The sequence below is a fragment of the Drosophila persimilis genome, unplaced genomic scaffold (genome assembly GCF_003286085.1).
Source record: "Drosophila persimilis strain 14011-0111.01,24,50 unplaced genomic scaffold, DperRS2 tig00000700-arrow-arrow-pilon, whole genome shotgun sequence".
In the NCBI taxonomy this organism is placed as follows: domain Eukaryota; kingdom Metazoa; phylum Arthropoda; class Insecta; order Diptera; family Drosophilidae; genus Drosophila; species Drosophila persimilis.
Genome location: NW_020825340.1, coordinates 1,003,235 through 1,030,832, shown reverse-complemented (window position 1 = coordinate 1,030,832; position 27,598 = coordinate 1,003,235). Strand labels below are relative to the sequence as shown.

At 45.9% G+C, this 27,598-nt stretch overlaps 1 protein-coding gene across 1 annotated transcript; it reads left to right on the top strand.

Moving 5' to 3' along the window:
- Positions 1-610: 610 nt before the first annotated feature.
- Positions 611-25,891, top strand: LOC6602825 (anion exchange protein 2). The gene is made up of 14 exons (XM_026991984.1): positions 611-1,196; positions 8,873-9,160; positions 18,413-18,563; positions 18,643-18,916; positions 18,982-19,111; positions 19,402-19,563; positions 19,633-19,875; positions 19,937-20,077; positions 20,702-20,908; positions 22,013-22,210; positions 22,277-24,018; positions 24,083-24,277; positions 24,336-24,564; positions 24,635-25,891. Exons 2-14 carry the CDS (start codon positions 9,083-9,085, stop codon positions 24,704-24,706), a joined length of 3,822 nt encoding a protein of 1,273 aa, XP_026847785.1. The 5' UTR covers positions 611-1,196; positions 8,873-9,082; the 3' UTR covers positions 24,707-25,891.
- Positions 25,892-27,598: the final 1,707 nt, after the last annotated feature.

Genomic DNA, 27,598 nt, shown 5'->3' with positions numbered 1-27,598 from the left:
ACCTCTGCTGTGGCACAATTTGGCTGCGTTTAATCATTATTGAAGCCGTAAATTTTCAAGAATAAAGCCGCAATCAAAATTATTCGACATGTAGACGTTGGTAAAAATTATGACCGGATTGCCACTTTGCCCCATCGAGTGTCGCACAGTTCTCAACAGTTTGTGGATTTTAATTTCAATGCAAATTCAATCAATTAGAGCGTCGGAAATCGGGTAATTCGCACGGCGTGAATTGCTGGGCAAATATTGGCGGCGGGACATACACAAACGCTGATTATTTTTAGTTTAACAAACGAAATTCGACGTTATTAATAGATAAGCAGGGCTAATACTGCTACATCCCCCATCGACGGGTTGCGCAAGGGTACACGAAGCAAGCCTCACGGAGCATATGGAATGCGTAAGGGTTAATTTAGCCTGTCGAAACGGGAGAGAGAGAGAGAAGAGAGCAGCAACGATCCGCAGCAGCTGTTTGCGCTCTCTGTTTCGCTCTGCTCTGCGTTGTTTTCGATCGCTGTTTCGCTCCACTCTGTTGTTTAAAAACGTGCTGCCAAAGGAACAGTAAATCATTTCGAAACGTGCAGCGCAGCAATTCGGGCGGACCCGCCGAGAGACCGTTTCCAACAAGTTCAAGTTTGCACGCGTTCATTCGCGAATAGTCCGAATAGACGAATAGTATATAGACGACAAGACAGAAAGTCGTTAAAAGGCAAAAGAGAAACATAAAAAAGTCTTACATATAAAAGCGACAACAAACGTTGCGTTCTTTCTGTCATTTTTGTGCCTTTGTTTCTTTCTACTGTGCGTTTCTCCTCTGCTCTCTGTGTCTCTCTCTCCCGTTTGTTTTTTTTTGTTTTTTTTTATCGACGCGTTCGTTCTCTTTACCCTCCAGTGCGTGTGTCCGTGTGTGTGTGTTTGTGTATGTTATTCTTGCCAAAAAGCCGACAACCTTCGCCCCCGCATACAGCAGCTACCGCGCCTGCTGCAGCCGGATCGATCAGTGAAGGGACCCACTAACTGGCTGACTATCTTTCCGCCCAATCAATGAACCACTGACACAACATTGAAGTACCCCGCCCCCCGCTCCGGAACAGTGGAAAATTTTTGGACACCACTCGCGAAACTAAAGCTGCGACGTCATCAGCGGTTGTTGCTTCCAATTGTTGCTGTTGCTTTTTGTTGTGGCCGAGTAAAAGGTAAGGAGAAGAGTGAAAAGAGAGCACTTGAAGTACGTGTCAATTATAACAGTTGTCCCCGTCCCGCTCTCCCTCTCTCGCTGTGATTTGTCTGCGGCTATTTCTGTGCAAAAAGATCTTTAAATTTTTGAATGTGTCTTGGACCGGCGATTTCCCTCCCCCCGCCATCCTTCACTGTCGAAGGAAATATTAAAATCTACTCGATACAGTGTGTGTGTGTGGCATTTGGAAAAGTGTCAAAGAAAATAAGTATGTACCCCAGGCAAAACAATTAAAAATAACATTAACTGAACCGAACCGAACCGTACCGTACCGTACCGAAGAACGAAAGTCGGGGGCCAAACTGCTGACATGCTCCCCGCAATTACTGTCGCAGAACCATTATTGGGCAGCCGAAGGAGAAAGATAAATCAAGTCCGAGCGAGCAACTGCAGCATGTGACTCTGGAAACTGGTTCTATTTCGGATCTGATCTCCTCCGCTCCGATCAGATCAGAGGCGGTGTTTGGTACGGATACTCTGGTACGAGTAGAACGAAAAGGGTATATGGTTTTGCATAGGGATATGTAACACCGTCGGAGAGGCAACTGTTTCAATATAAATGTAAATAAACATGTCCTCTGCTATCTTGGAGTTTATAAATTTGGAATAAAAAATATGAAGCCAAGAAAATGTCCTTAAACCTATTTAATAGTTTCAATAGTCCTTCCATCGAAATCCATCATAGAAATTTTTGGCGGAGAAGAGTATCAATCAGTCGACTACGTTTGCTTATTCTTGTTGCTTTTTTTTGAGCGTGTTTCAGCAGCAAAGTTTAACACAGTTTCAGTTGTAGCCGCCTCACCAGGGCAAGCACGTTCTCTTCACTTCTCCCTTTTTTCTTTCCCCTTTGCCATCGCCGTTCTCTCTGCCATTCTCTTTCACTCCCCGCGGCGCTTTATGCTAAGTTTGTCTGCTTTTTATGCAAATTTTTAGAAACAACAGCACGGACAAAAAAAAAGTACCAACAACTCTTCTTCGGGGGAATTTCTGCTATCAGCGTTGAGTGTTCTCTTCCTCCCCTTCCTGCCCACCCCCTCTCCGTCACACCAGCGCAGCACGTGAATTGCGAGCGCTGCACTTTCTCGCCTGGCAAGTATGTGCTCTTAGCACCCTCTACCGCTCTCTCTCAGTCGCGCTCTCCCCCCCTGGGCATGGTGGTATCTCCCTCTTTAGGTTTCCCTGCGGTTACATCTGGTGAGTAATGGCTCAATAATTTGGCTCCCCCTTCTCCTATGCTGCAGTCGCGACCCCGCCGCACACGATAAACACACAATGTTAACTAGAATTTGTTTATCTCGACTTTTGTGCTTTTTGATACCCTAGAAGAAAGAATATTCGACAATGTGTCAAGAAGTTTTTCATGCAGCAGACAAAGTATTTTCTTACCCTCTTGGTGGGGGGGAGTCGTATCGAAATTTAAAAATTTCGAAACTAAACGCGACTAAAATCGAAAAAGACCGATCGGCAGGGAAGAGGGTGTCAAAAGCTTCGGCCTGCCCGACGCTAGTTCGTTCTTTCTTGTTCGTTCTCCCTTGTGCTCCCTATTCTGGTGTTCCTGGTTCTGTTTCTGGTTTGTTTGCTGTTGTAGCTTTTGTTATTGTTCTTTTCTGATGTTTAAACCAAAATGTATCATGACGCTTAAACTTTGTTTTTATTGTTATGTGAGGGGTTCCTCCTCCTCCTCCTCCTCCTCCTCCGTTCCGTCGCACCCCCTCCCACTCCTCGGATGTGGTAGGTTGCGTTGCACTTTTGTTTACACAACTTGCCGCCAAGCTCTTGCTGTATTTTGAGAGCGATATTTATTGTTCCTGTGAAAACGGTTCACGGAATTTGCCGTGGCGTGCAAATTGGAAGTATGTAATAACAATAGCCAGTGGGCAAAGAGAATAGGAAGGGGCAGTGGCAGGGGAAGGGAAAGGGGGAAACGATCTAGGAGATCGTGTACATATATACAATGAAGAATTCGAAGTAGTAATCGAAATCGAATGAATCGTTTCCTGGCAAAAAGCCGGCGACCTGCTCTCAAATATCGCGTTCTCTCAATCGGAGAACACCCCGGAGGAGTAGGAGGATAGCTTGAGTGTTTGATTCCATTTCATTTCCACTTCCATGAAGATATTATGTGCCCGCTCTAAGATAATAAATATATCATGGACAGTGGTTTTCTTTCCATAGAAAGACATAATTTTAGGAATCGAATAAACAATACAGTATGTTTATTTTTATTTAGTGATGAAAGATGAAAGGGTGAGGCATCATTCGTCATTCGATGATGAAACAAGATATTTCCTATTGTTCTTCCCCTCTTGGGCACCCCCCTCCGCCACCCATGACAGATTCTGATATCAGTATTGATATAGGGAATCGAATCATTAGCCCAAACAAAAGAGTTTTCTTTGCTGACTTTGCGTAACCATGCTGGGAATTTCCTCTGAAATCGATGTATTTTTTTAGAGATTGTTATTTTAAAAGAGTTGACGAATTATTATGGTTCGTTCGATCGAGATATGAACAATTATCGCTTATCGTGTGTGAGTCGCAAAACAAAAACAAAAAGGAAACCCAGACACTGACTGGGGGTTGTGGGGGTTGTGGGGACTGTTGGGGCCGGCGGATTACATGTGCAAGCCCATGTTCTTAGGTTAGTCAGCCCCCGCAGCGGTCGTCGATCTGTCAGTCAGTCATTGGAGTCTATCGTTTAGTCATTAGTGGTATGGCCGTATGCCAGAAGTCCAATTAGTTTCGTTTGAATATGTCCATGTTTGCAGGTGGAATGGTTTTTTTCGTGCTACCTTTTGTTAATGGCACCCCTTCCCCTTCCCCTTGTGTGTGTGTGTGAGGATCAGTGAAGCGTTAAAAAATGGTTTTATTTCGCTGCCAAATGTCGTGTATTGTATTTCCATTGCAGTTTTTGGCCTGTGCCTAAAGTGCTCCGGGCCCATCGAATCGTATGCCACAACAATTGTTGAGGCGATCATAAATCCTTCAACAAAACTGCCGGATCGTACTCGTACAATAATGTCACTCAAGTGGAAAGTGGCGCTACCACCGTATGGAACGAGACTTTAGACCGAAGCAAATGCCAGATATTTACTCTCTTTATGGGTTTTATAGCTATGAAACGTACTGTGGGTACGCCCTGGTAATCTGTCTGACTAAATATTTATGATCCTCCCCCAAAGATTTACGGCCCGCCCACCCACTCGAGTGGGCAATGCGTTTTCAATTATCAAATATTTTAATGCACTCATATATTAGGAGACCAAATACATTCACATATATGAATAATATATGGGCACACTTCTATGTAATTACCGTTGCTTCGTCGTCGGTTTCTTCTATATCTCGAGTGTCGGGCTTAAATGCTGACATTTTAACGTTCGAGTGGGTTTTCTGGCTACTGTTTTCGCTAACCCTTTCCCCCCCCCACTTGAAAGGCAAAAAGAGTCGTTTTAGTTGCCTCGAAACGCTTGAGTTGTTTCAAGTTCAATGTCAGCTGCATGCTGCATGCTGCATGCTGAATGCAGTTGCAGCTGCCGCCGCCGCCGATTGATGATGAGTGTTGCAATTTGTAAACCGGTTCCTGCTACCAACTTGTTCAGCACGTGAATGTAAATTTGTGCAGAAAAGCATTGTTGGATCCAAGACAGCAGCTGACCGCGTGAAACCGGTTGGATCTGGCAAGATTGGGCTGGTACCACCTCCCCCGATAAAGAGCTAACACGAGACCTGATAAACCCGACACTGCCTCCACCGATTACCCTCAAAAGTGGAGGGTAGAAGCCATTTCCCTTCCCACTTCCCACTTCCCACTGGGCACTTATCATCCATCAATTTAGATGTCTGCGCCGTGCCTTGGCTTTTGCAAATCAAATCAATTTCGGGCGACACGACACATAATAGACAATTAGATAATTTATGATGCCGTATACCGTATACCGTATGCCGTATTCCGTATGCCGCATGCGGTGGCTTTCCCATACATTACTGTCAGCTCTGTTTAATCAATTAAGAAAGAGAGTACGCGTATCTGCAGGAGTATATGTATCTGTATCTCGAAATAGAATCGCAATGAATGGCTCTTGCCTTTTGCTCCTGGCGATAAGACCTGTAAGGTGTGGACAGTTCTCTTAATACCCCCGCAGTGTTTATCGATATGCATGATATATTCCATATACAAACAATAATTTAAATCAAAATTAAGTCACTTGCGTCGTCGTACGATCGATCGATCGTTTGGCGTCCAGTTTGCCAGTGAAACGCTAATGAACCCATAAAATTGATCACCACGTTAATTTTTGTGTGCTACCTCCCTCACACTCATTTCCCGCCCCGCATTTCCCGACTGGTTCGGTTGTTGGGCGGCGGCGGGGGGCTGGTGGGGGTTTCAAATGTAACACCTTTTGAGGGTTTTGAGTTTTATGGGAACCTGTCGCGACGCTTCGCTTTGCTCTGGTTTCTGTTGTTTGTCTGCTGTTTGTTTTGTCTTGTGTTTAACAGTTTCCCTTACTCTAATTTTGATAGCATGCCACCCGAACTCCACCCCACCCCACCGCACCCCTCTCCCTCTCTCTCCCTCTCTCTCCCTCTCTCTCCCTCTCTCTGTCTCTGTCTATCTCTGCCTTGTGTGGGTGCCATATAAAAATGTGTAAATTTATTTGTTTTCCTTTGGGTAGCAAAATTTCTGGAACGCCGTCACGCGATCGTTCGATTGAAGAATTCGATTTCGAATCAGCTGAGCTGTACGAAAAAAGCTCAAGGGTATACGAAAATACATATGTAGCTGTGAAAGTCAAGTGTCGTCTGTAGATACCACTAAATGGATCTATCTTTTGGGTTGGTTCCCATTGATGTCATTGATTTGTAGATTCTTCTAAGGTTGATATTGAAGTTGAAGACTTTGGAGATTAGCCACTGAGATTCTAAAAAGAATTGTGAGGAGATTTGTAGCTCTGGCAGTATTCGAAAGATAGTATATTATCTCTGTAAAAGAGTAGGAAAGTTCTTTGTAGTTGTAGGAATTATAAAGATTATAAATAGGTTCTAGTAGAGAACGCGTTTGAGAAATGTCACGAAAATAGCTAAAAATAAAGAACTTTAAAGAGTTCGAATTGATTCTTGGACAGAAAAAGTTACAGAGATGGCCAGAAAATAAGGGAATTTCTGCAAGATATTAAAAAATCTTTTACAGTAAACAAGATAATAGAGGATTTAGTGGGTAGATTTAGTCCATTTACATTTATAGGAATTCAAAAAGAAATGAGAGGAGGTAGATAATTATATATAGATTATACTTTCTCTTCCTATAATTATCATAAAACAACAAAAAGTTTCCTTTAGTTTTTTTTAGCCTTATTTAATTCATTAAAATTATTATATAATATTGTTTATGTTGATTGTTGATAATTTGTCCACTTCAAGGTTTTGTTTGCATTTATGTGTTTATTATCAATCAATTTCTAGACCAGATTTAGACCTACGTTTTGGCTTATTTTAGGGATTTAGTCGAAGAAAATGTATGCCATCATTTTAAAGAATATTTTTCGGAGAAAGTTTTGCATGAAATATACTTTCTACACAGCAAATATATCTCAAGTTTTGAGTGAAAAATCTATCTAGAAGTGCCATCAGATTGATCAGAATTAATGACAATTCATAGATATTTGTGGAAGCGAATATCTGAGCCCGTGAGGAGGAAACAACTGTCTGGGAATGAAGGGTATTTCCATTATTAATAACCTTGCAACCTTGAAGCACTTTCAATGCAAGCGCAGGCAGGCAGGCAGGCAGGCGGGCAAGCAATCTATCAACTTGGAAATCCTTTTATTAGTTAATAATAACATTTACCGTAACGTGCCACACACGCGCGCACCCAACCCAACCACAGCTGCATGTGTGAGTGGCAACATTCTCAAGGTCCCCGCCCCAAAAGCCGAAAGTTCGGAAAGTTCTGTTTGCACAGAAACTTAACTTTTAATCCATGGTCACACCCAGGCAGACGGACAGTCAGGAGGAGACGCATCAATTTCTTATACATTTTTTTTTTATCGCTAGAAACATATGGCAGGCAAAAGTCAATATCCAAGGCAAACAGTCGCATTTCGCCAACACCCCACCACCCCGCGGCCCCTCGCCCCCCCGCCCCTCTAAGACCCACTCGTTTTAAAGACAAGTCACATTTTCTTACATAATCAACACAGAAGCAAAGTGAAAAATTTCGCCAGCGACTAAAATGAGGCGCTGTCTAAGCACGAGACTCATGTCGGATTCTCAATGCGCGCGATATACGATACGATACGATACTCGGGAGATACTGCTACTGCGTTCGGGGGTTTCGTGCATTTGGGGACTTCGGGTCGGGTGCTCTACCGATGGATGGCTGGCTGGCTGGCTGGCTGGCTGGCTGGATGATTGGATTGGGGGCTTGGGGCTTGTGGGCTTCACTTCCCCAACGTTCTTTACCGCAGAAGCAAGCACACACATAAATCAGTGCCCGAGCAGCCGCAACAGGTTCACACGGCATTCGTTTGTCATAGAGGACGCCTCGAGTAGTCTCCGACAGTCTCCGCGAGAGTCCTGTGGAATATCGTGTACGTGAATCGTCGTCGTGTGCCTTGAGACGTTTTGTTTTTTGTTAGTTTGCTTCGAACGTGTTCGTGTTGCCCTGCATACGTGTGAATGGTGAATGGCATTTCCAAGGGAGATAATTGAATTTGTGTAACTTTCGGGAGCACCCCCCCTCTCTCTCTCTCCCTCCCTCCGCACACATCGCCGCGAAGGATAGAAAAAAAGGTGCTTACTGAATAATTAAGGACCTGCCGACACGAAACATTTAACAACTGGAAAAACAGTGGCGGGGGGGCCTCATTGTTGTCTTAGGTTCAATGCCTGCTGCTACGCCCTCAGAATTATAGAGAGCTCCCCAAGGATTATGGGGGTCCGCAAGGAGAGGCCCCCGAGTTAAGGAGGCTCTATAATCAACATAAATTCGATTGCTCGACTAAGACATCTCTACTCAAAGTTGTTTTTTGTTATTTTTTTTTCCTTTTTTTTTCAAGAATTCAAACCCATAAAATGTGACGAAATTAATCAAGAGATCGCCATTAAAAAGATCCCATCGCCCAAGGAAGGGGGGCGGTGGGGTAACGATGATCACTGGGGGGCAAAGGAGACCGCACTGCCCCCCTAGCCCCCTTCCATATATGGATGTGTTCCTTCTATAACCACATAGATTGAGTGTTCAAATAACGCAAATTGATCACGAGCCATCAACAAAAGTCGCGTGCTTTTGGCGGCTACTCCCCGCAACCCCTTCGTGGGGGGGTAGTGGAATGGGGGGGGGCTATGCGTGTGGCTGCCATTTGACTTTAATTGAGTCGCGTCGCGTCGGGAATACTGTGTATCTGTTTGTTTTTTGTTTTTGTTTCTTTTTGTTTTTATTGCCACCGCCAGCAGTAGATGATAATTCTTTCAAAAGAGGGAATCGCTTTCAATTGGCCGCCTCCGTGCCACTGACAGCAGCCACAGTCGAAATTGTTTATTAATGAAAAAGCGTTCCATGTTTCAGCTTGTATTCAGCTTCTGTTGCTGTTGCTGTAACTGTATTTATGTTGTTCTCTTGTCTTGTTTTTTCAGGCCGTTATCCAACGTTGCACCGAATGCCGAGACTCCTGGAGCATCCACAGTGGCCCCATCAGATCTCCCACAACAACAGCTCGATGCCCGATTACTGTCTGATCATCAAATAAGCAGAGCCACACACCCAAGAAGATCCTGAAATTGGATTGATTATCCTCTTTTTTTGTTTTCGAGCAGCTAGGGAAGCAGAGCACTCTCCCACTCAAAATGAGTTTCAGTTCGGCCAGCGGCAGGGAGAACAATGTTCGCAAGTTGTCCTTCCTGGGTTTCAACACCAAAAAGAAGGTGAGTGTGGACTATCGATACAAATACAAAGCTTAGTTAATAATCGAAGGAGGGAAAACAGGGGTACCCACTCTTGCGGCTCGAATCGAAAAATAATATTTTGTAGAGTACAAAGTCAGTTGGTTACGTCATCTAGGCAGGAGGTTTTTTTTCCCCAGAGCGCAGTGAAACGGAATTTGTACCCTTTTCTCTCTCTCTGTTTCTCGCGATCGCGTCAGCCGCGCTCCTCAAACTCAGGAAATCCACTCTCTCGCAATTGCTCTCTCAGCTTCAGCATTTTGTTTTTGTTGCTTTTGCTAGCGCACAGGAGTCGGAAATGTCTTATCTCTTCGTCTTCTTTTCATCGACGAGCTCTCGCAATCCTCTCTCTCGCACTCTCGCAATCTTGCAATTGCCTGCGTTTGATTGCTCTCTCAGCATAAATGCGCCGAAGAAGCCAAAGACAAAGCCCAATGGGAGCTTTTTGCGGATCTGTAACTTGAATATATGTACATACATATGTATGCATATAGAATTTCTTGCATATACATACATATGTACATATGTAGATATTGTTTGTTTATTGGATATAACTGTTGATGTTGTTGTTGATAAAAAGCGCTGTTCTTTGATTTTCACGAAGCCATTTTCTGCAACGCCTTTGTACGAATGGTGCCCATGGTGCCACGGCGACGCTCGCTCGCAGAAAATACGGAACGAACCATCCGTGCTAGGCTTAAAGAAGAATGGAATAACTAACGGGACGGGACCCAACTTTGCTGCGTAGTTTCTGTCTTTATCTCGTGGCCATTACACTTGCCTGACTAGCCTAGCGACTATTAATACCCTATCCTTTGCAATCTTGAACACATGTCCATGTGTATGTACCATATGTATAGATAATCGAATGCATTGCCTTTAGATAAGAAATTAATTAAGCAAATGGGTCTAATGACAGAAATGAACTCATCCTTGGGCCCCCTACTTTACCACCAGAGCATTATCTATTAAGAATTTCCTTCATGAAATTTTCCTCGCTTAAATCATCTGAATGTTAAGTTTACAAAATAAAATCTCTAAAAAATTTTTTTGCGGCATTTTGTCAGTAATTTTCCATTAAATAAATCACTTTTTAAATTCAATATTTTTTTGTGAGTGCGAATTTTGTTGATTTATTCGCTGGCAAATCGCAAAGTAATGTCAAGTAATTGTTATTGATTTTTAGTTGCTGTTGTTGCTGCTGTTGTACTGTACATTGTACATTTCCGCACATTTGTCCAAATGCCCGCCAGCCAACGACTGACACAATTTAGAAACCAGTTTTCAGCATTTCCAGTATTCCAGTGTTCCCGTGTTCGATTTCAGTTTCAGTTTCAATTTGAGTTTCGCTTTCGCGCCGGCACTGGGCCGGCACTAGATCAGATCTCGCCTAATCATGCATTCATTCATTCATTCAACATTATTACCCCACATCTCCCCCCCCCCCCCACGCACACACCTCTACGACTTTTACAGTTAGAGCGGCTTTTGGTGGGGCTCAATATTACGTATACGCCGTGAATGTTGTCTTTGTTAGAGGGAAAGGTGCGGGCGACACGCACAGGCACAGACACAGACACAGACACAAGTTGTCTGTCAGCTTAAAGGCTAAAGCCTAATGGGAAAACGAATTTTAATTGTGCAAGTGGCAAGTGGCAAGTGGCAAATGGCAAATGGAATACGCATCGGAAAGTAAACAGGCAGTTGCAGCAGCAGCAGCAGCATTCAAATGAAGCGGCAGCCGTTAGCCACAAAACAGGAAATCGATATTCGTGGTCAAGGCTGTCGCTGGCAGTCGTTTTTTATTCTGGCTGTGCTGCTGCCCTGACATTGGCAATGAAAAGTAACAGTTAGCCGTGTGTGCAAATTGTAATCGCAATCAATTCATTGACACCATTCACCAGGTGAAAGCACTCCAACGGGGACGGGGACGGGGACGGGGAGGGGTAACTGGGGAGGGGGAGCTGGGGGGCGAGTTGGTGTAACAGTAACGGGTAGTAGCCTCAATTAACTTAATTGCACCATAAAGTATGCCATGATTTATGCTCAGCTTTGATCAGCTTTCAGCTAAATGCTTCATTGTTCAGGTGTCTGTTTGTTTGCTCCGAGGACAGTGCGTTTCAAGGTTATCTATTCACTTGAATGATATGTGCTCATACATTTATAGAAGTTCATGGAAATTGAACAAGAAACACATAGTGTCGAAGTATTAAATATGTAACCTTCCATTTCTATCAGAATCCACATTTGTGTGTTATCGATTGCAATAAAAGAAAGGGATTCAGAAGCAACATTGGAGTGTTATCGAAGATTATCGATGTCGATAATTATGTCTAGAATCAAAGGCAAAAGTCAAACAGGAATGGAAGATGTCTATGGCTTCCATGGCTTCAGCTATCAATTCCACTTGAAATCCTGTGCTAGCCATCGATGGGGAATCGATCATTTTGGAAGCCTTAACGCTTAAATACTCTTACCGGAGTATTAGGCTCCGCTCCATAGATCCCTCCTGCACTGTGCATTGTGCCATAATCCGCCTATCATCTTACACAATCAAGACAGGCCCGCTGCCGCTGCTCAAGTGTCCTACACTCGTGGAGAGCACTGTACAGTGTGTACACATGGACATAACTCAATTAGCCGCATTACAACTCGAACTGTTATCGCTAATTACCCAAAAACACACACACACACAGGCACACAGAGGCACACGCACAAGGCGACACTCACACAGAGGCAGGCGACTAATGAGCCCTAATGCTGTCGCTGGGCTGCTGCCGTACGCGGGGCATGCAACCCCCTCGGGGAAGCAAGGAGGACGGGAGTGCCGGCAAATGAATAGGAATAGATTTTTTATGCATCAGCATTAGCAGGAAAACTTTGAGCCAAAAGCTCCCACACCACACCACACCACACCAGTCCACCCCCCCTCCCACCACCAACACCTAAAGCACCGCCAAGTGTTGGCCTTGAGCGGCCTTGACCATCATTTGAGGTCCTCTTTGCACTGCTCTGCCCGGTCCCCCCGCCTCCCCCCGGGAAGCTTTTGCTTTAATTATGCACTACTTTTGTGTGGCTCGAAAGCACGAAAAAATGCAGACTAAAGCTTTGGCCCAGAGCTTTTTTTTGGGCATTGAAACTGCATTCCGATTTACGTCAGCATCGGCGGTGGCAGCGCCAGCAGCAGAGGCAGGGGGCGGAGGCGGAGGCCGGGGGGGCTACGTAGTAGAACGCATGCTACTGCCGGAACGGCCCTGAGAATCAGCTGAGCGTGGCCGAGGCGCTGCAGCGAATGCCAGCTGACGAGGCAGACGACTACTATCCTACCGTTATACGCGCGCTTTCATGGCCGGCGCCTGCGCAGGAGCAGCATCTGCAGCACTCAGGTAACAGCAGCAGCAGCAGCAGTGGAAACACTAGAAGAGGCGCCCCATCATTTGCTGGGAAGCATTCCCACACGACGGTCATCGCGCTGAGAGAGAGAGACGAGCCTCGTGTTGTCGTAGTTTTTTTTTTTTGGAGCTCTGCTCTCCCGCTCGCACGGGTCTCACGGTGCAACAGGCCGAGCAAGGAAAAACTATCACGAAAGTTGCAACAACACTCTCGCAGTGGTGCGTGACGAAAAGTTATCAAATCAAAAGTCAAATTCTAAAAAAATCCCCTGTGCAAAACGGAAGTTTTTTGTTATTAAATTCTTGGAGCGTTCAAGGTACATCGTTCTTGGGGCAAACTTGTTTGATCTATACTTTACATAAAGTAGGGCCAGTAAAAGGAACAACTTTTCGAGAGCATATAACCTTGAAAAATATTTCGAAAGACCCCACACAGACACAGACACTCACACACACGGACAGGGAGGCAGAGAAATGGATGCACAGAGACCCACACAGATACTACAGATACAGATGTACAGATGCCCATCCGAGAGAAATTTACAACAAATTACGGAGGGCGAACTGTCCAGAAATTCTCGCTTGGCAGCTGGGCCAACAAGTGAGTGAGGGCACTTATAGGCCTCGCACACGCAGGGGGGTGGGGAGGGAGTGGTAAAGGAAAATGAAAAGGAAAAGGCGCCCCAAGGGAATGCGTGTTTGGTGCTGCATACTTTTTGGGGCAATAAAATGGGACGCCACACACATCGCACACGCCGCACACACCGCAAAAGTGCTAAAATGATGCCCCAAAACGAGCGCCGAACGCCAGCGACAAGCATCATCTGGAATGCACAGACTGTGCCACAAACGGGGCCACGGTGCCACGGTGCCACACGTGTGTGTGCCTACAGGTCATAAGTGTACCTGTTTTCCGGGGGAAGAAATTCCTGAATTTCCCAGAAGAAGGTCTCCCACATTCAAGTTTTCCGGAATTGACGGATGATTGGCTGCTGTGGTTTCGTATTTTTCTTAAATTAAAAACAATTTCTGAATTATTGATACTCATGCGTTATGTAAGAGCAGAGACAGAGACGGAGACAGAGAGAAAGAGAGCAAACGAGTGGCAGAGAATATAAAGAGATGTTGGCTCTTAACTTTATGAGAAAAGCTAAACTGGGATGAGAAAAAGTTTGAATTTGATGACGAACTACTGAAATATTTATAAAGGAAAGGGACGAGCAACAGAGTGATTTATGGATGATTTTGCACTAATGAAACACTAAATGAAAATTCATAAATATAGAACAGAGAGCAGTTAGTTCAAGCTAAAGTTAAGGACTTCTTGGGGGAAGTGGAAGATCTGTCGCATCGCCTGGAGGACAGCGAAGGGCGTGTTTTAGGGGCGGATCCTCCGAAAGGTGCTCCTTCAAAGGCTTGCTCTCTATTAACGAGAAGTATTTGGGTAGATCCTTCCTCCTCCTAATGCTATTCCTCCTTAGGACTATCAAATGTATAATCATTTGGTTCGTAATCTGTTTTATATCCAAGAATAATGTCTATTCATTTCCATAGAAGTGAGCAGGGAGCATGGAGCAGGGCTTCCATGGCAGCTCATCCACTGGCCATAAAATATTCAAGCTATTAGAGCGTTTGGAGCGATAAAGCAATCTGTTAAGGGATGAAACCCTTAACCCCCTTCTAAGAATATTCGTATGTTCTATTAAATTCCATAGGACGATAATAAATAAATAGAACACAGAGGCCTCCGACTATTTATCGACTATCACACACGCACACACGCGTACAATGTCAACAGCTGACCTTGAAGTATGCAACACTTTGTGGCAGATACAGAGAGTGACAGAGAGCGACAGAGAGCGAGAGAGAGAGAGATGGAGGCACTGAAATGTGTGTGTGTGTGTTGGTGTGTGCTGGTGTGTGGGTGTGGGGCCGCTTTGTCAGCATGATTTCCCATCACTAGATTACGTTTACGATGACGCTTTAACGCTTCATGCCTCGCCTCTCGTATCGCCTTCGAGCAACACTACAATGACCAAAGGTTAACCTTTAGCACGTGTCTGTCACATCCACAACGACATCCACAAAAACCCTACCCTTTCTCTACTATCCCTCGTCCTTTGGCCAAGCCATCCCATAGCCTTTCTGTACTCCGTCCCGTCCTGTCCCGTCCTGTCCTGTCCTGTCCGTTTGGTTGTTTGTGCGAGCATTTCCGCTGCGGAATTCACATTAAATTAACACAGATACACACACACACACACACCGACAGACAGAGAACACGTTACGGGGAAGCATCGTTAATTTGTGCAAACAAAACGCGCAAAAGAAAACGGCTACGTACTACGTGGCAGCACAGGAAAACGCGTGGAAAATGCGACCCAAAATTATGCACAGAGGGCCAGGGCAAAAAATTCGACAAGCAGCGAAAAAGCAAATAAAATAAAAAACAAAAAATACCCGCTCGTAGAAACACGAGTGTGTATCTCTATCTCTAACTCAAAGTCAAAGTCAAAAGTGAAATGTAAAGTTAAACGGTTTCGGTTTGCTGCTGCCCATCACTTGCTCTACACTTTCTCTGTGGGGGGGTACTTCTGTGTCTCTGTATCGCACCGCATGGCAGGCGCCTACAGAGTCCTCTCTTGAGGGCATGGCCTCCAGCTGTCGTCTCCCAGAGATTGCAGATCCCCGAAACACACTCGAAACGCATTTGTGGGCCGGACAATATGGGTTAGGGTATCTTGTATTCCCCTATTTAGCTCTCACTTTGCCCCCCCGCCACGGGTTATTGGCGTTTCAAATGGCTTTTGCCATAAAAACGGCTAAGATGTATTCCGAGAATCGGAACCGTTTACCTCATCCCCCAAGCAGACAAACTTTTAATCCGTGCGGAAACTTATGAGAGTAACTGTGTGGCAGGCAGGCGGATTGGCGGATGGGCGGACGGGCGGATGGGCGGATGGGCGGACGGGCGGATGGGCGGACGGGCGGACGTTCTGAAACAAGTTTCATTGCAGCCTCTGGAGTTTGATTCAATTTGTGATTCAGCCTGACAAAAAGTTGTTTGGGCTCACGACCACATAACTCGCTTATGACTTACGACGCCGAGAGTCACGTGCCGCCGCTCACTTGCTGCTGGCTGCTGGCTGCTTGCTACTGGCTGCTTGCCACAGTTCTTGCCCCCGCTAGGGAGGAGATGTCAAATCACATCTGAAACACTCAACGAGAGAACTCGTGTCAAATCGAGTTGTTGTTTAGGGGCGTAGACGGGGGGTGGCGGGGGGCTAACACGACTAAACTTGAAGTCAAATGTTATGGCCATATACAGTGCGAGTCATTGGTATAAGGTATATGTAGGTTCTATCTATAGAATTGCGCAACATTTCGCCTAATCGGTTCCGTTTCGCTAATGAACTCCGGTGTATGCCACTGTCTGTCTGTCTCTCCGTCCGTCTGTCTGTCTGGAAGGCGGCTCGGTGACTCTATGAATATTCCTACGTTAATTTTTCGCTCCTGGATGATCTCATTTTCCGGGCGTTTTTGTTGGTTTCTATTTCTATGCTCCATGCATTTCTCTGGCGCTTACAGCAGCAGCCGCAGAACAACATCGAAAATTGACAGCTCAGCGACAGCTTAGGGGGGGGGGGCGGCGGCCTGGTGTCGCCTCTGGGCGGCTGCAGAGTGTTTGGGGAGTCCTGTGCCATCAGGTGGCAGGGGGGGCGGGGTAGGGCACCATCGATTATTCTCTGATAAGCTCTGCCGCTATGCTGGCTCTGGCTCCAGGTGCCATGTGGGTGGCAGTGGCAGTGGCAGTGGCATTGGTGGCAGGGGATTATGATGGAGCCGCCTGGCTAATGGCCGAATGACAAAATACTTTTACTGTTTTGTGTCTCCCAATCAGGATCATGATCATCATCAACGTGAACGCAAACGCCATTATTATCATTGCTAGTATTAACATCATTTTGTGGAATGTGCCTTCCGAAAGGTACTCGTACGTAGTGTTTATCGATTAATTAACGTAACGTGGCGTCGCAGTGCGTTACGCTTGCCTCTTATCAGTCGGACGGACACGCACCGACATGCACACAATAAAACACATGTCGGAGTCGCACACAGCAAGAGAGAGAAAGAGAGAGACAGAGAGAGGGAGATAGCAGGAGACATGGCCAATGGACTCGACTCCCTTTGGACGCACACACGTGCAGGGGCTCTCAGCGTTATTAAATTTGAGCTATTTATAAACTCAGAGTGAAACTCTGTTTGCTCTCTCTTTTGTGCTCCCCCCGCCCCCACCCACCCTCTCCTTCTCCCTTTTGCTTATCAGGAAGTAACTATAATTGTCAAGGATACTCTCGCTCTCTCTCTCTGTCCCTGTCCCTGTCCCTGTCTCTGCGGACACTTTCCCTTTCCGTATATCGAACCCCGTATTAAATATTGAATATGTAGCTGCAAAAACGGAAGCCCAGTAGCCCCGTAGTCGGGCGTCCCTCAGGTGTGGGGGGATTGCCAAGGGAAAATCGCATTTCACTTACATTTTCGTATGTACTTTTCGGGAATTTCCCTTTATATGCTGCTGTTGTTGTTGTTGTTGTTCTGGTAAACATTTAAGGGGAAGGGGGAAAAAACACACACACCCATAAAGCACCCGAAGAAGCTCTTCATCAAAGAAAATATGCAGGAAAACAAGGCGTTGTCTTCCTTTGGATTGGGGATTTCTACATAATTTGTATGCTTGGAAAACCGTCTCATATTTTGTTTATAAACATATCCTGTATCCCAAGGGAATCGTATGATACATTTACTCCTTAAAATTCCTTCAATGAAACCAGATCGTTTATTCACTGGAAATGAAATCGAATCGAATCGAAAACAGAGTACATATGTATATTCCTGAGAAAAGTGCACTGATGCCCCTTTTGTAGCCACTTGCGGATCATAAATTATTTCCTCTTTGGAATTGAATTGAAATTTAAACGGAAAAATCACCGCATGGAAGGGGGAAGGGTTTCCCCTTCATACGAGTATAGAATTTCCAGATTCCAGACAATGAAAATTGAACACCATGTAACCTTCTGCTGTGATTTCTCCAATAAACAATTTCATAAGATTGTTGTTCTGTTGTTGTTTTCCTTTATTTTGTGTAATCTGATAGCCCCATCGACAATTAAAAGTAATTGAGTTTACTTGTTCCTCGTTCCTTGTGGATGCAACAAAATATTTCACTTGAGACGTTGAAGACGATGATGATGATGGTCGATGATGGAGAAATGCGCACCGCGCATCGCGGAGGCAATCAATGCCTTCGTCACTATGGAAATCAATTGAGATCGATTGAAAGCAATTATGAATAACGCCATTAAATATAGAGACAGCCACCGCACGGGACTCTGCATCCTATAGATAGAGCCGCGACGCTCCCCAGCTATCCCTTCCCTTCCCCTTGTTCCTTCCTTCATGTTTTTACGAGTAGTTTGCTCTAATGCGTAGCGCTGACACTCAATGAGCGATGATTAATGCGTTCCGTACATCGTATCGGTCCGTATGTTTCCGACATACATACATATGTACATATGTATTTCGAGCGACAAAAAAAAAGGCACAACACTCGTGACGAGGGGCAATAATGCCGCCAGAGTCACATGACTTTGTTTTTCCTATGTATATAGATTCTTAATTGAAAAGTATTTGTGGCTGTTTTTGAGTCATGCATAACGCGACCACCGGGAGGGGAGGGGGGGGGGGGGGGGTGTGGGGAGGGGCGGTGGGGAGGCATTGGCAGCAGCATGAAAACAATTGATGGACAATCCATTTGAAATGTATTTATTTTGTGTCGTTTTTGCAGTCCGGCGGCAATGAGGATCCCGATGAAGTGCTGTTGGACTCGGAAATGGACAAGGTCTTTGCCGGCACCAGTGCACGCAAAGATAAGTTCGACGTGAATACCTTTCAGGACAACACGCAGCTTCCCACTGCATCCCGCAAGAAGAATAGCAGTAAGAGCAGCAGACCCCATCTAACCCCATCTGGATATGCCATATTCATCCTATTCCTATTCCTATTCCCTTTTTATAGTTCGCACAAATGATCTAAACATTGAGGAGGACTCGGAGTACGAGAGCCAAACGGAGCCACTGAATAATGCACAAAACTATGATGACATCCCCGAGGACTTCCCACTAGTTTCGGAGCGTGCCGGACACGGCGATCACTCGGACAATTCGGCGGAAGAGAAGCACGTTCAGTTCGGTGGCGCCGCTGGCAAGAAGAAGATTGTCATCACGCCGCCGAGTCTGAGCTATGATGATCAGCCCACGGACCAATCGCACGAACGAAAACGCAGAAAAAGGTAACGCCACCCCTCCTCCACCTATCCGACATATCATTGACAATTTGCTTGCATCTCCTTTTCAGCCGCCATCAGTATTATAGGCAGCGTAAATTCTCACATCAGGACAGCGTGGAACCCAAAAAGACCATCGAGGAGAACGGTGATGCAGGTGCGCGTCGCATCTCTGTGCAGCCTGAGGACACGGCATTGGAGGTAGACACTAAGTCCTCGCTAGACACTAAACACTAGAACACTAGAACACTAAAACACTAGAACCTAATCAACCTAATCACAGATTAGACCATTAACTAACCCAGCAATTGTGTATCTCTCTCATTTGCTAACCCATTCACGGATATCTCCGCCTGTAGACAAATGGCCAAATGCCGGCTAAACAGGTTGACCATTTAACATCCTTTACCGTGCCCTTAGCCCGTTAATCGTCCGTCCTACAGACTACAGTTCACTTATTAATCGATTAATCTCCCTGTTTCCCAATGTAGGAGGCTGATCTCAACGAGCTGAGATCCCATCGTTCGGACGATCCGCGTGCACTGCGGCGTCACAAGATCCATCATTCATCCATCAAGCTGCGCGAGCTGCCGCAGATTACCATTTCGCCCTTTACCAACAAGAAGCCCGAGGTGGATCACAGTCCCCATGAGGTGAGTGGACACCCTAGTGATCCCAGCTCAGATCCCAGGCATTATCTTTCATTTTATACCCCTCAATAGATCTTTGTGCAGCTGGACGAGCTCACAGGCGTGGGCGAGGATCGGGAGTGGAAGGAGACTGCGCGCTGGATCAAGTATGAGGAGGATGTGGAGGAGGGCTCCGATCGCTGGGGCAAGCCCCATGTTGCCTCCCTCTCATTCCATTCGCTGCTCAATTTGCGTCGCTGCCTGGAAACGGGCGTTGTGCTGCTGGACCTCAACGAGAAGGATCTGCCCGCAGTGGCCTATCGTGTGGTAGAGCAGGTGAGTCGTGGCTCTGCCTTTAAATAAGATCTCTGGCTAATCTCTCTACTCCACTCTCCAGATGGTGATTGAGGACCTCATCGACATCAATGACAAGCCCTCGGTGATGCGATCGCTGCTCCTGCGGCATCGGCATGTCAACGAGCACCAGGGAGTACTGCCCTTCACCAAGCGCAAATACAACAGCTACACCAGTCTGCAGGTAGGCCTCTAGCCTCCAGGAAGAAGGAATAACTCTTCTGTGCATTCTCCTCATACCTGTTCATACTAATCTCTCGTTCATCCGTCAATCCATCAATCCATCAATGATATCCATCTATCTACTGACATCGTCATAATCGTTCGCTTGTTCGCTATAAATAATTGGCTTTCAGTGAAATTGTGATTCGAAACGTTTGCTAATCCCTGATCGTGGTCACTATTATTCTCTGTCTATTTCTGCCATCTGCATCTGCATCTGCATCTCGATGATGCATCTCTCATCACACACCGAAATAAAAAAAAACACACACTCTCTCTCGAACACTCAACAACAAACAAAAAACAACAACAACAGCAACTTATACCCAAATCGGTAAAGAACAGCCAAATTGTACATATATATGCCATGATCGTGATCGTAATCGTGATCGTACAGAACTCTGATATAATGCCGATAACGCTTTTGTCCAACGTTTGCTCTTCTTTCTTCGCCAACATTTGACTCTTGTTTTTCTTTCGTTTGTGTCTTTCTTGTGTGGTTTATTGATTTCGTTTTGCCAACAAAACACACACAACACTCTCTCCTTCTGCACAACATACAACATACAACACACACACACAACAGTTTCTCTGGATGGGTGCCGATGCCCAGCAGCAGAGTCTCCAGCAGCAGCAGACACGTAACCTGGCCAAGGCCAGACGGAGCATATGCGTCACCTCCAGTGCCCCTCCGGCAGCGGCAGCGGCGGCAACGACACTCAATGTGGGCTCGCCCGCGGGCATTGCGTCGTCCATCGATCACCGGCGACACTCGACGATGTCCTATCTGGGTGTAATGAGACCTTTAGACCCCTTACAGACCTCCCACCTACTCCTAATACTACTCTCCCTTCGTGTGGCTCTGTGGCTCTGCTCGTATAAGCAGGGAATGAAATCGATTAAAGCGACTACAAATACAATGTTCTAGACAGGGAATATGGTTTATTATAGTTCGCTGAGATTACATTTTCTTCCATCACTAGATACGTGCTAGAAAACATACCAAGATACTTGTATCCTGCCACTTGGCACTTGTCTGCTTCGACTTTTTTGATAGGCATACATAGATGCGTAAATATCCCACGTTCAAGCGTGAATATCGAATATGCTTTCTCCTGAATAGTACAAGTTCCGACGATCAACTGGTTCTACTTTTATAGCCGGTACTCAAAGAGTTTAGAGATTATTTTAGTTCTTCCAAATTGCCGCATATCAGATCGGATCATTATTTTAGCCAGCATGAACCACACCATTTAGAGTGGCTACACTACGCTTCTCTCTCTCTCTCACACACTCTTTCTCGTGCAGTGTGCTTTCCGTGTCGGAGGGGAGCGAGAAAATTCAGAGAAATCGCGGAGGAGAGATCCCAAAACTATTATGCCCAGCTTATTCTTGCGTTGCAAAAGATTAGGTACGATTTCATTTCCTGTTCGAAGCAAGAGCCATGTTGCCGTACTGCGTAATGCGCTTAGAGAACTCGAGATGTTTCTTTTTAGCCTAGCCGCCTAGCCACCCAATAGCCCCCTTTAAAACCACTCTGTTTTTTAAATGTGTGCTCTACACCTCCACCACTCCACCACTCCACTCCACTCCACCTCCACGATTGGCAAGTTCTCAATTGTGAAAATTGTGATTGTGATTGTTATGATTGCGATGTCTATTTTTACGTACATATACCCTAGTCGTCTTTACCCTGCTTTTCGTAACTCTTCCGCTTACATATGCAATGTATGATTTCCCCTACTTCTTCTGCACGATCGATCTTTGTGTTTTTTTTGTGTGTACACTGTACAGACATTTCGTATATTTCGCATGATGTGTGCTGCTTGGCTTTTGTTGGATAATCACTCAAGTAGAGAGCACCAATACTGATTGATTTTTGGGGAATGCTTCACAGAACCTATCGGGTGGAACCGATGACAAGAAGATCAAGATAATGCCAGCCGCCGATATCGGAGGGAGCAAGCGCAGCAATGAGTTGAAGATCGACATGAAGGACGACATGTACTCGTCGTCACAGGAGGATCTCAAGAAGCTGCAGAATGACACCATTCTGAGGCGCATTCCAGCTGGAGCCGAGGCCACCACTGTTTTGGTATGTCCAATCCCGCAAATAGGATACTTAATAGCTGCTTCTAATCCTTATCGTACCCTTCTTCAGGTGGGAGCCGTTGAGTTCTTGGATCAGCCGACAATCGCCTTTGTCCGTCTGTCGGAGGGCGTCATGATGCCCACCCTGACGGAGGTGCCGGTGCCCGTGAGATTCATGTTCGTGCTGCTTGGACCGCGCAACTTTGACTTGGACTACCATGAGGTGGGTCGCTCTATCTCCACGTTGATGGCCAACGAGCACTTCCATGCCATTGCCTACAAGGCGGACGACCGCAAGGATCTGCTCTCGGCCATCAATGAGTTCCTTGACGATTCGATTGTGCTGCCGCCCGGCAACTGGGATCGCCACGATCTGCTGCCGTTCGAGGAGCTGAAGGCCAAGAAGGACTGGATTCGGACGCGCAAGATCAAGGCGCTGCAGGTGAAGCGCGACAGCGAGATGATCAAGATCGGCAAGGACGAGGAGAAGGCCCTGCTCGAGAAGCAGTCGCTGGGCGCCATGGGAATGGGACCCGGTGGCGATGGCGGTGATGGTGGCGGTGGTGGTGGCGGCGACGATGACGACGACGATGGACACAAGAAGAAGCAGCCCAATCCCATGGAAAAGACCCACCGCCTGTGGGGCGGCCTACGGAACGATCTGAAGCGACGCATGCCCATGTACAAGAGCGACATCCTCGACGGCCTCAACACGGAGACCCTCGCGGCCACCATCTTCATGTACTTTGCCTGCCTCTCCACGGCCATCACGTTCGGTGGCTTGGTGTCGGACAAGACGAAGAGCTGGATCGGTATCTCTGAGACACTGATCTCGTGCTCCTTTGTGGGCATCGTCTTTCATTGTCTCTCCTGCCAGCCACTGGTGATTATCGGCACCACGGGGCCGTTGCTTTTGTTCGACGAAGCCCTGATGGTCTTTTGCACCCAGAACGACTTCGACTTCCTTTCGCTGCGCGTCTATGTCGGCATCTGGCTGATCATCATCGCTCTCTGCGTGTCGGCCTTCGAGGGCAGTGTCTATGTGCGTCTGCTCACCCGCTTCACCCAGGAGATATTCTCGGCCTTGATCACCCTCATCTACATCGTGGAGACAATGATGAAGCTGGTTTCGATCTACCAGCAGAACCCCCTGCTCGCCGACTACAACCTGCCGCCGCCGACGCTCGTCGCCCACGACCAGGATCAGAACGGAACGCACTTCAACATGAGCGCCACTCTGCTGAATGCGACGACCACGGCGTCGCCAGTGGGCACCTCGAAGCTGCCCACTAATCAACCGAACACCGCCCTCTTCTGCACCATCCTCACCCTGGCCACCTTCGTTGTGGCCTACTACCTGAAGCTCTTCCGCAACTCCCACTTCCTGGGCCGCAATGCACGCCGTGCCCTCGGCGACTTTGGGGTGCCCATCTCCATTGCCATTTTCGTGCTGGTCGATTACCTAGTGCCCTCCGTCTACACCGAGAAGCTGGTGGTGCCCGCGGGCCTTTCGCCCAGCGCTCCCCAGCTGCGCGGCTGGTACATCGGCTTCAATGCCACCTCCACGTGGGTGCCGTTTGCCTGTGTGGTGCCCGCCCTGCTCGTCTACATCCTCATCTTCATGGAGTCGCAGATATCGGAGCTGATTGTGGACAAGCCCGAGCGTGGACTGAAGAAGGGCTCCGGCCTCCACTGGGACATTGTCCTGCTGTGCCTGCTCAACACCTTCTGCGGACTATTTGGTATGCCCTGGCACTGTGCAGCTACTGTACGCTCCGTAACGCACGTCTCCTCGGTCACGATCATGTCACGGTGGGTTTCCAATGAATACTATCCGATCTATTGGAGTTTTACTTAATGTTTCTTTGCGTTGCAGCACCCATGCTCCTGGTGAATCGCCCAGGATCATTGATGTGAAGGAGCAGCGTCTGTCTGGCTTCTTTGTGTGCGTCATGATCGGTCTGTCGGTGCTGATGGCACCTCTTTTGCGACTCATCCCCATGGCCGTGCTCTTTGGAGTATTCCTGTACATGGGTGTGGCCTCCATGAGTGGCGTTCAGCTGTTCGAACGGTAGGTCTTGGAATATCCGTAGCAAACAGCCTCTAATCCTTATGCCTTCGATCCACAGCATACGATTGTATTTTATGCCAGTGAAGCACTATCCTCCAACGCCGTATGTGAAGCGTGTGCGCCCCTGGAAGCTGCATCTGTTCACCACCATACAGGTGCTGTGTCTGGCCGTGCTGTGGACGGTCAAGTCCTCGAGATTCTCGCTGGCCTTTCCCTTCTTCCTGATCATGATGGTGCCCATACGCCAGCGTTTGGTGGCCCTCTACAAACCAGAGGAATTGCAAGCAGTATGCCAAGATTTCTACTAGCCAATACCACATTTATTTTATGTTCTGACATTCTTCCTTTTTCCTACAGTTGGATGGCCAAGAGGCAAAGAACGACGAGGATGAGCCCGATTTCTACGAACAAGCCACAATACCAGCCTAGATGGACCTCTCCACTGGGCCTCCATGAAGGCACACAAAGAAACTTAATTAGTGAATATTAGATTGAAAGTATTAAAGCCCCAAAAAACATACACACACAAATAGGAAAATCAACAACAATACAAACAGCATAATTCCTGGTATAAATGCGTTAACGAACTACCTACAATTAGTATTTAGAGACACAAAACACCTGAACACACCTGAACCAATCCCACCCCCCTCGCAAACGATATGCCAACCATATTTATGGGGTGATTGTGACTTTGTGATTGTAAATGGTTGAAGCCGGGTAAGAGAAAATTCGTCGCAGAAATGTTGTACCTTAATTGTAGCAGGAATCAAGAAACAAATTTATAATATATATAGGGCATATTTTTGAGCGCTTACATTTGCTCCTTTGCTCCATTGGCCGCGGCAACAAATTACTTGAATTCAGGAATACTGTAGTATCCCAAAAAACTGCCCCCACAGAAAGAGCTGTTACGTCTTTTGGGGTGGGGTGTGGGGGACACACACAAATTTGCATCACAAACAAAAGAAAAATAATTTATTTAGCTGGATTTTCGCATGTATTATTAGCAATAATTGCGTTTGCATGTACCTACAAAACTATCGTAAATCGGTGGGAAAGTCGGAAGATTGTTTTTGGGGGAAACCTAAGGGAAACTTATCAACTATTTAGCTTCAAACTGATGTAGTGATAATTAGTGTCAAACACACACAAAACAAAAACAAAAACAAAAGAGAAACAAAAACAAAAAACAAGAAACATAAGCTCTACCCTAACTGTACCCTAATTCTAAACAAAAAGAGAGACAATTTGTTTATAACAAATTTGTTGTATGTCCTTCGTCTAGCGCACACTTTTAAAGTGGATGATGCTCCGTTGCGACAAAGCCGCTGTAAGTTTTGCCTTCTTTGTATTTGTAACCAAGAAAAACACACAAAAAAAACACACACACACACACTGTACTTATACATGACTATACTATATACTACATGCATATACTATACCCTACTATGCTACATAGATATATAGTTCGTTTCAAGGAATATTCGTTTGAAGAGCCTTTATCTAAAACTAAAAAAAAACTATTTTTATGTAACTCAGAAGTGTGTACTTATACGTGTACTTACTGTTAAGTAGTTGTTGTCTAGTATTGTTTATTCAAATTCAAATAAAAACCACAAAAATTAATCAACAGTTGTGTGTTTATTAACCTTGGTGTTACCGTTACACGTATATCTGAAATGGGAGTCAATATTAAGTCGAAATACCTGAGTCTCAGGCGAATACTCTCAAGAACCACTGTGCAGCACAAAATCTTTGATTTATTCGTAATTTCGAAGGTCACTCCCGAATCAAATCGGTCGATTTACAACGAGCATATATGTATGTATGTATGTATGTAAGTATGTACATGTCTTAAAGAAATGACTGCAATGGACAGCGCCCTTAAAGTATGCAACACATTTTTTGTGTTTGTTTCAAGTGGAAAATATTTGGAGCCCTTTCGATGTCCCTCTTTCTAATGTACCATGGAGCACTACATATTTGCCTTACGATCTTCGTTTGGGGAACTCTAATTTTATTTAAATTACTTTCCGTATTTCCATAAACATAATTTTTTTACACTGCTTAAAACTACAATTTGTATTTTTAGCTGACCTTATTTAGCTATATTTTAGACAAATAGATCGGCACATCTCCATCGAGTTGTGGGAAATTCTGTCAATTCCCATAAGAATTTATCAGCTTATTTCGTAAATCAAAAGAAAAAATGCCTGCCACAGCTTGAAGGCACACAGAAATGTGTATCAATCCCAATCCTTCAAAGTTTTCCAAATGACTACAAATCGAAGTACGTTGTCATGAAATGAAGAGCTCTTGCTGGAACTTAAACCTTCCGAAACCTTTTTCCAAATGATTCGCATCGCATTAGTCGACTTCAAAGCGTTAAACTCAGTTTAGTGTGAACGGGGCTTAGCAATTAAGTATATAAATGAGTAGAGAGCCAAAGACTTTTGTGCCAACAAGTTGGAGCTCGGCAGCGCACAAATCTTAATTTTATTTCCGACATTCCGGCCTTTTACCTATTCGGCCCTGTCCTCAGGACAGTGTCCTGTCCTGTCCTACCCTGTCCTGTCCTGCCGCAACCGAGAACGAAGTGTCGCCACCCGAAGCGACTTTTACTCCGCACGCTGTTGAACATTTCGCTCAAAGTTTCTTTCGCTTCGCCAAAAGCTGCCACTCGAAAGCTGTCCCAAAAGCCGAAACCCAACTCGAGTGGAATTTGCGAGCATTCCGGCAACATATCCTTGCAGCGTATCCTTGTGGCCAATGCAATGATAATGCTGGGGCAACATGCCAGCGTGTTGTGACAGTCGAAGACGAGACGCCAACAGCATCGCTCTTGTCGTCGCCGTGGCTCCGAACCGCCGTATGCCCGTTGATGATGCTGTAGTCTCTTAGTCCGTAAAGTCGTGCGTTTGACGAGTACTCGTACACGTAGTTGGCGCGTTTTTATTGCCCGTTGGCCTGACGACGACGTAGACGACGACCAAATTCAAGTTGGAATCCCTCTGCCACAAAAAAAAAAAAAAAACAAGAAAACAAAAAACAAGAGAAAATATACAAAAAAAAATGTCTCATCATTCTGTGTTTTTTTCGGTGGACAAGTGAAATGTGCACATTGCTCACCCGTTCCGGGTTCCATTATAACGTGACAACAATTTTGATTTGGCAGTGCGTTCCCCACATCGCCACATCCCCGCCATTGGCATAGCCATTACCATCCATACCGAAGGATATCCGTACATATTGTATATCCCCAGCCAGTATATGGATGGCTGTTTGTGCCATAACTAAAGACGGGTTTATTGTGCTGCT

Bases quoted from the DNA above. Each gene is read 5' to 3' on its own strand.
- LOC6602825 (XM_026991984.1), top strand. From the start codon at position 9,083: ATGAGTTTCAGTTCGGCCAGCGGCAGGGAGAACAATGTTCGCAAGTTG. The intron at 19,112-19,401 runs GTAGACACTAAG...TTCCCAATGTAG, and splicing joins CTGAGGACACGGCATTGGAG to GAGGCTGATCTCAACGAGCT. The intron at 22,211-22,276 runs GTATGTCCAATC...ACCCTTCTTCAG, and splicing joins CCGAGGCCACCACTGTTTTG to GTGGGAGCCGTTGAGTTCTT.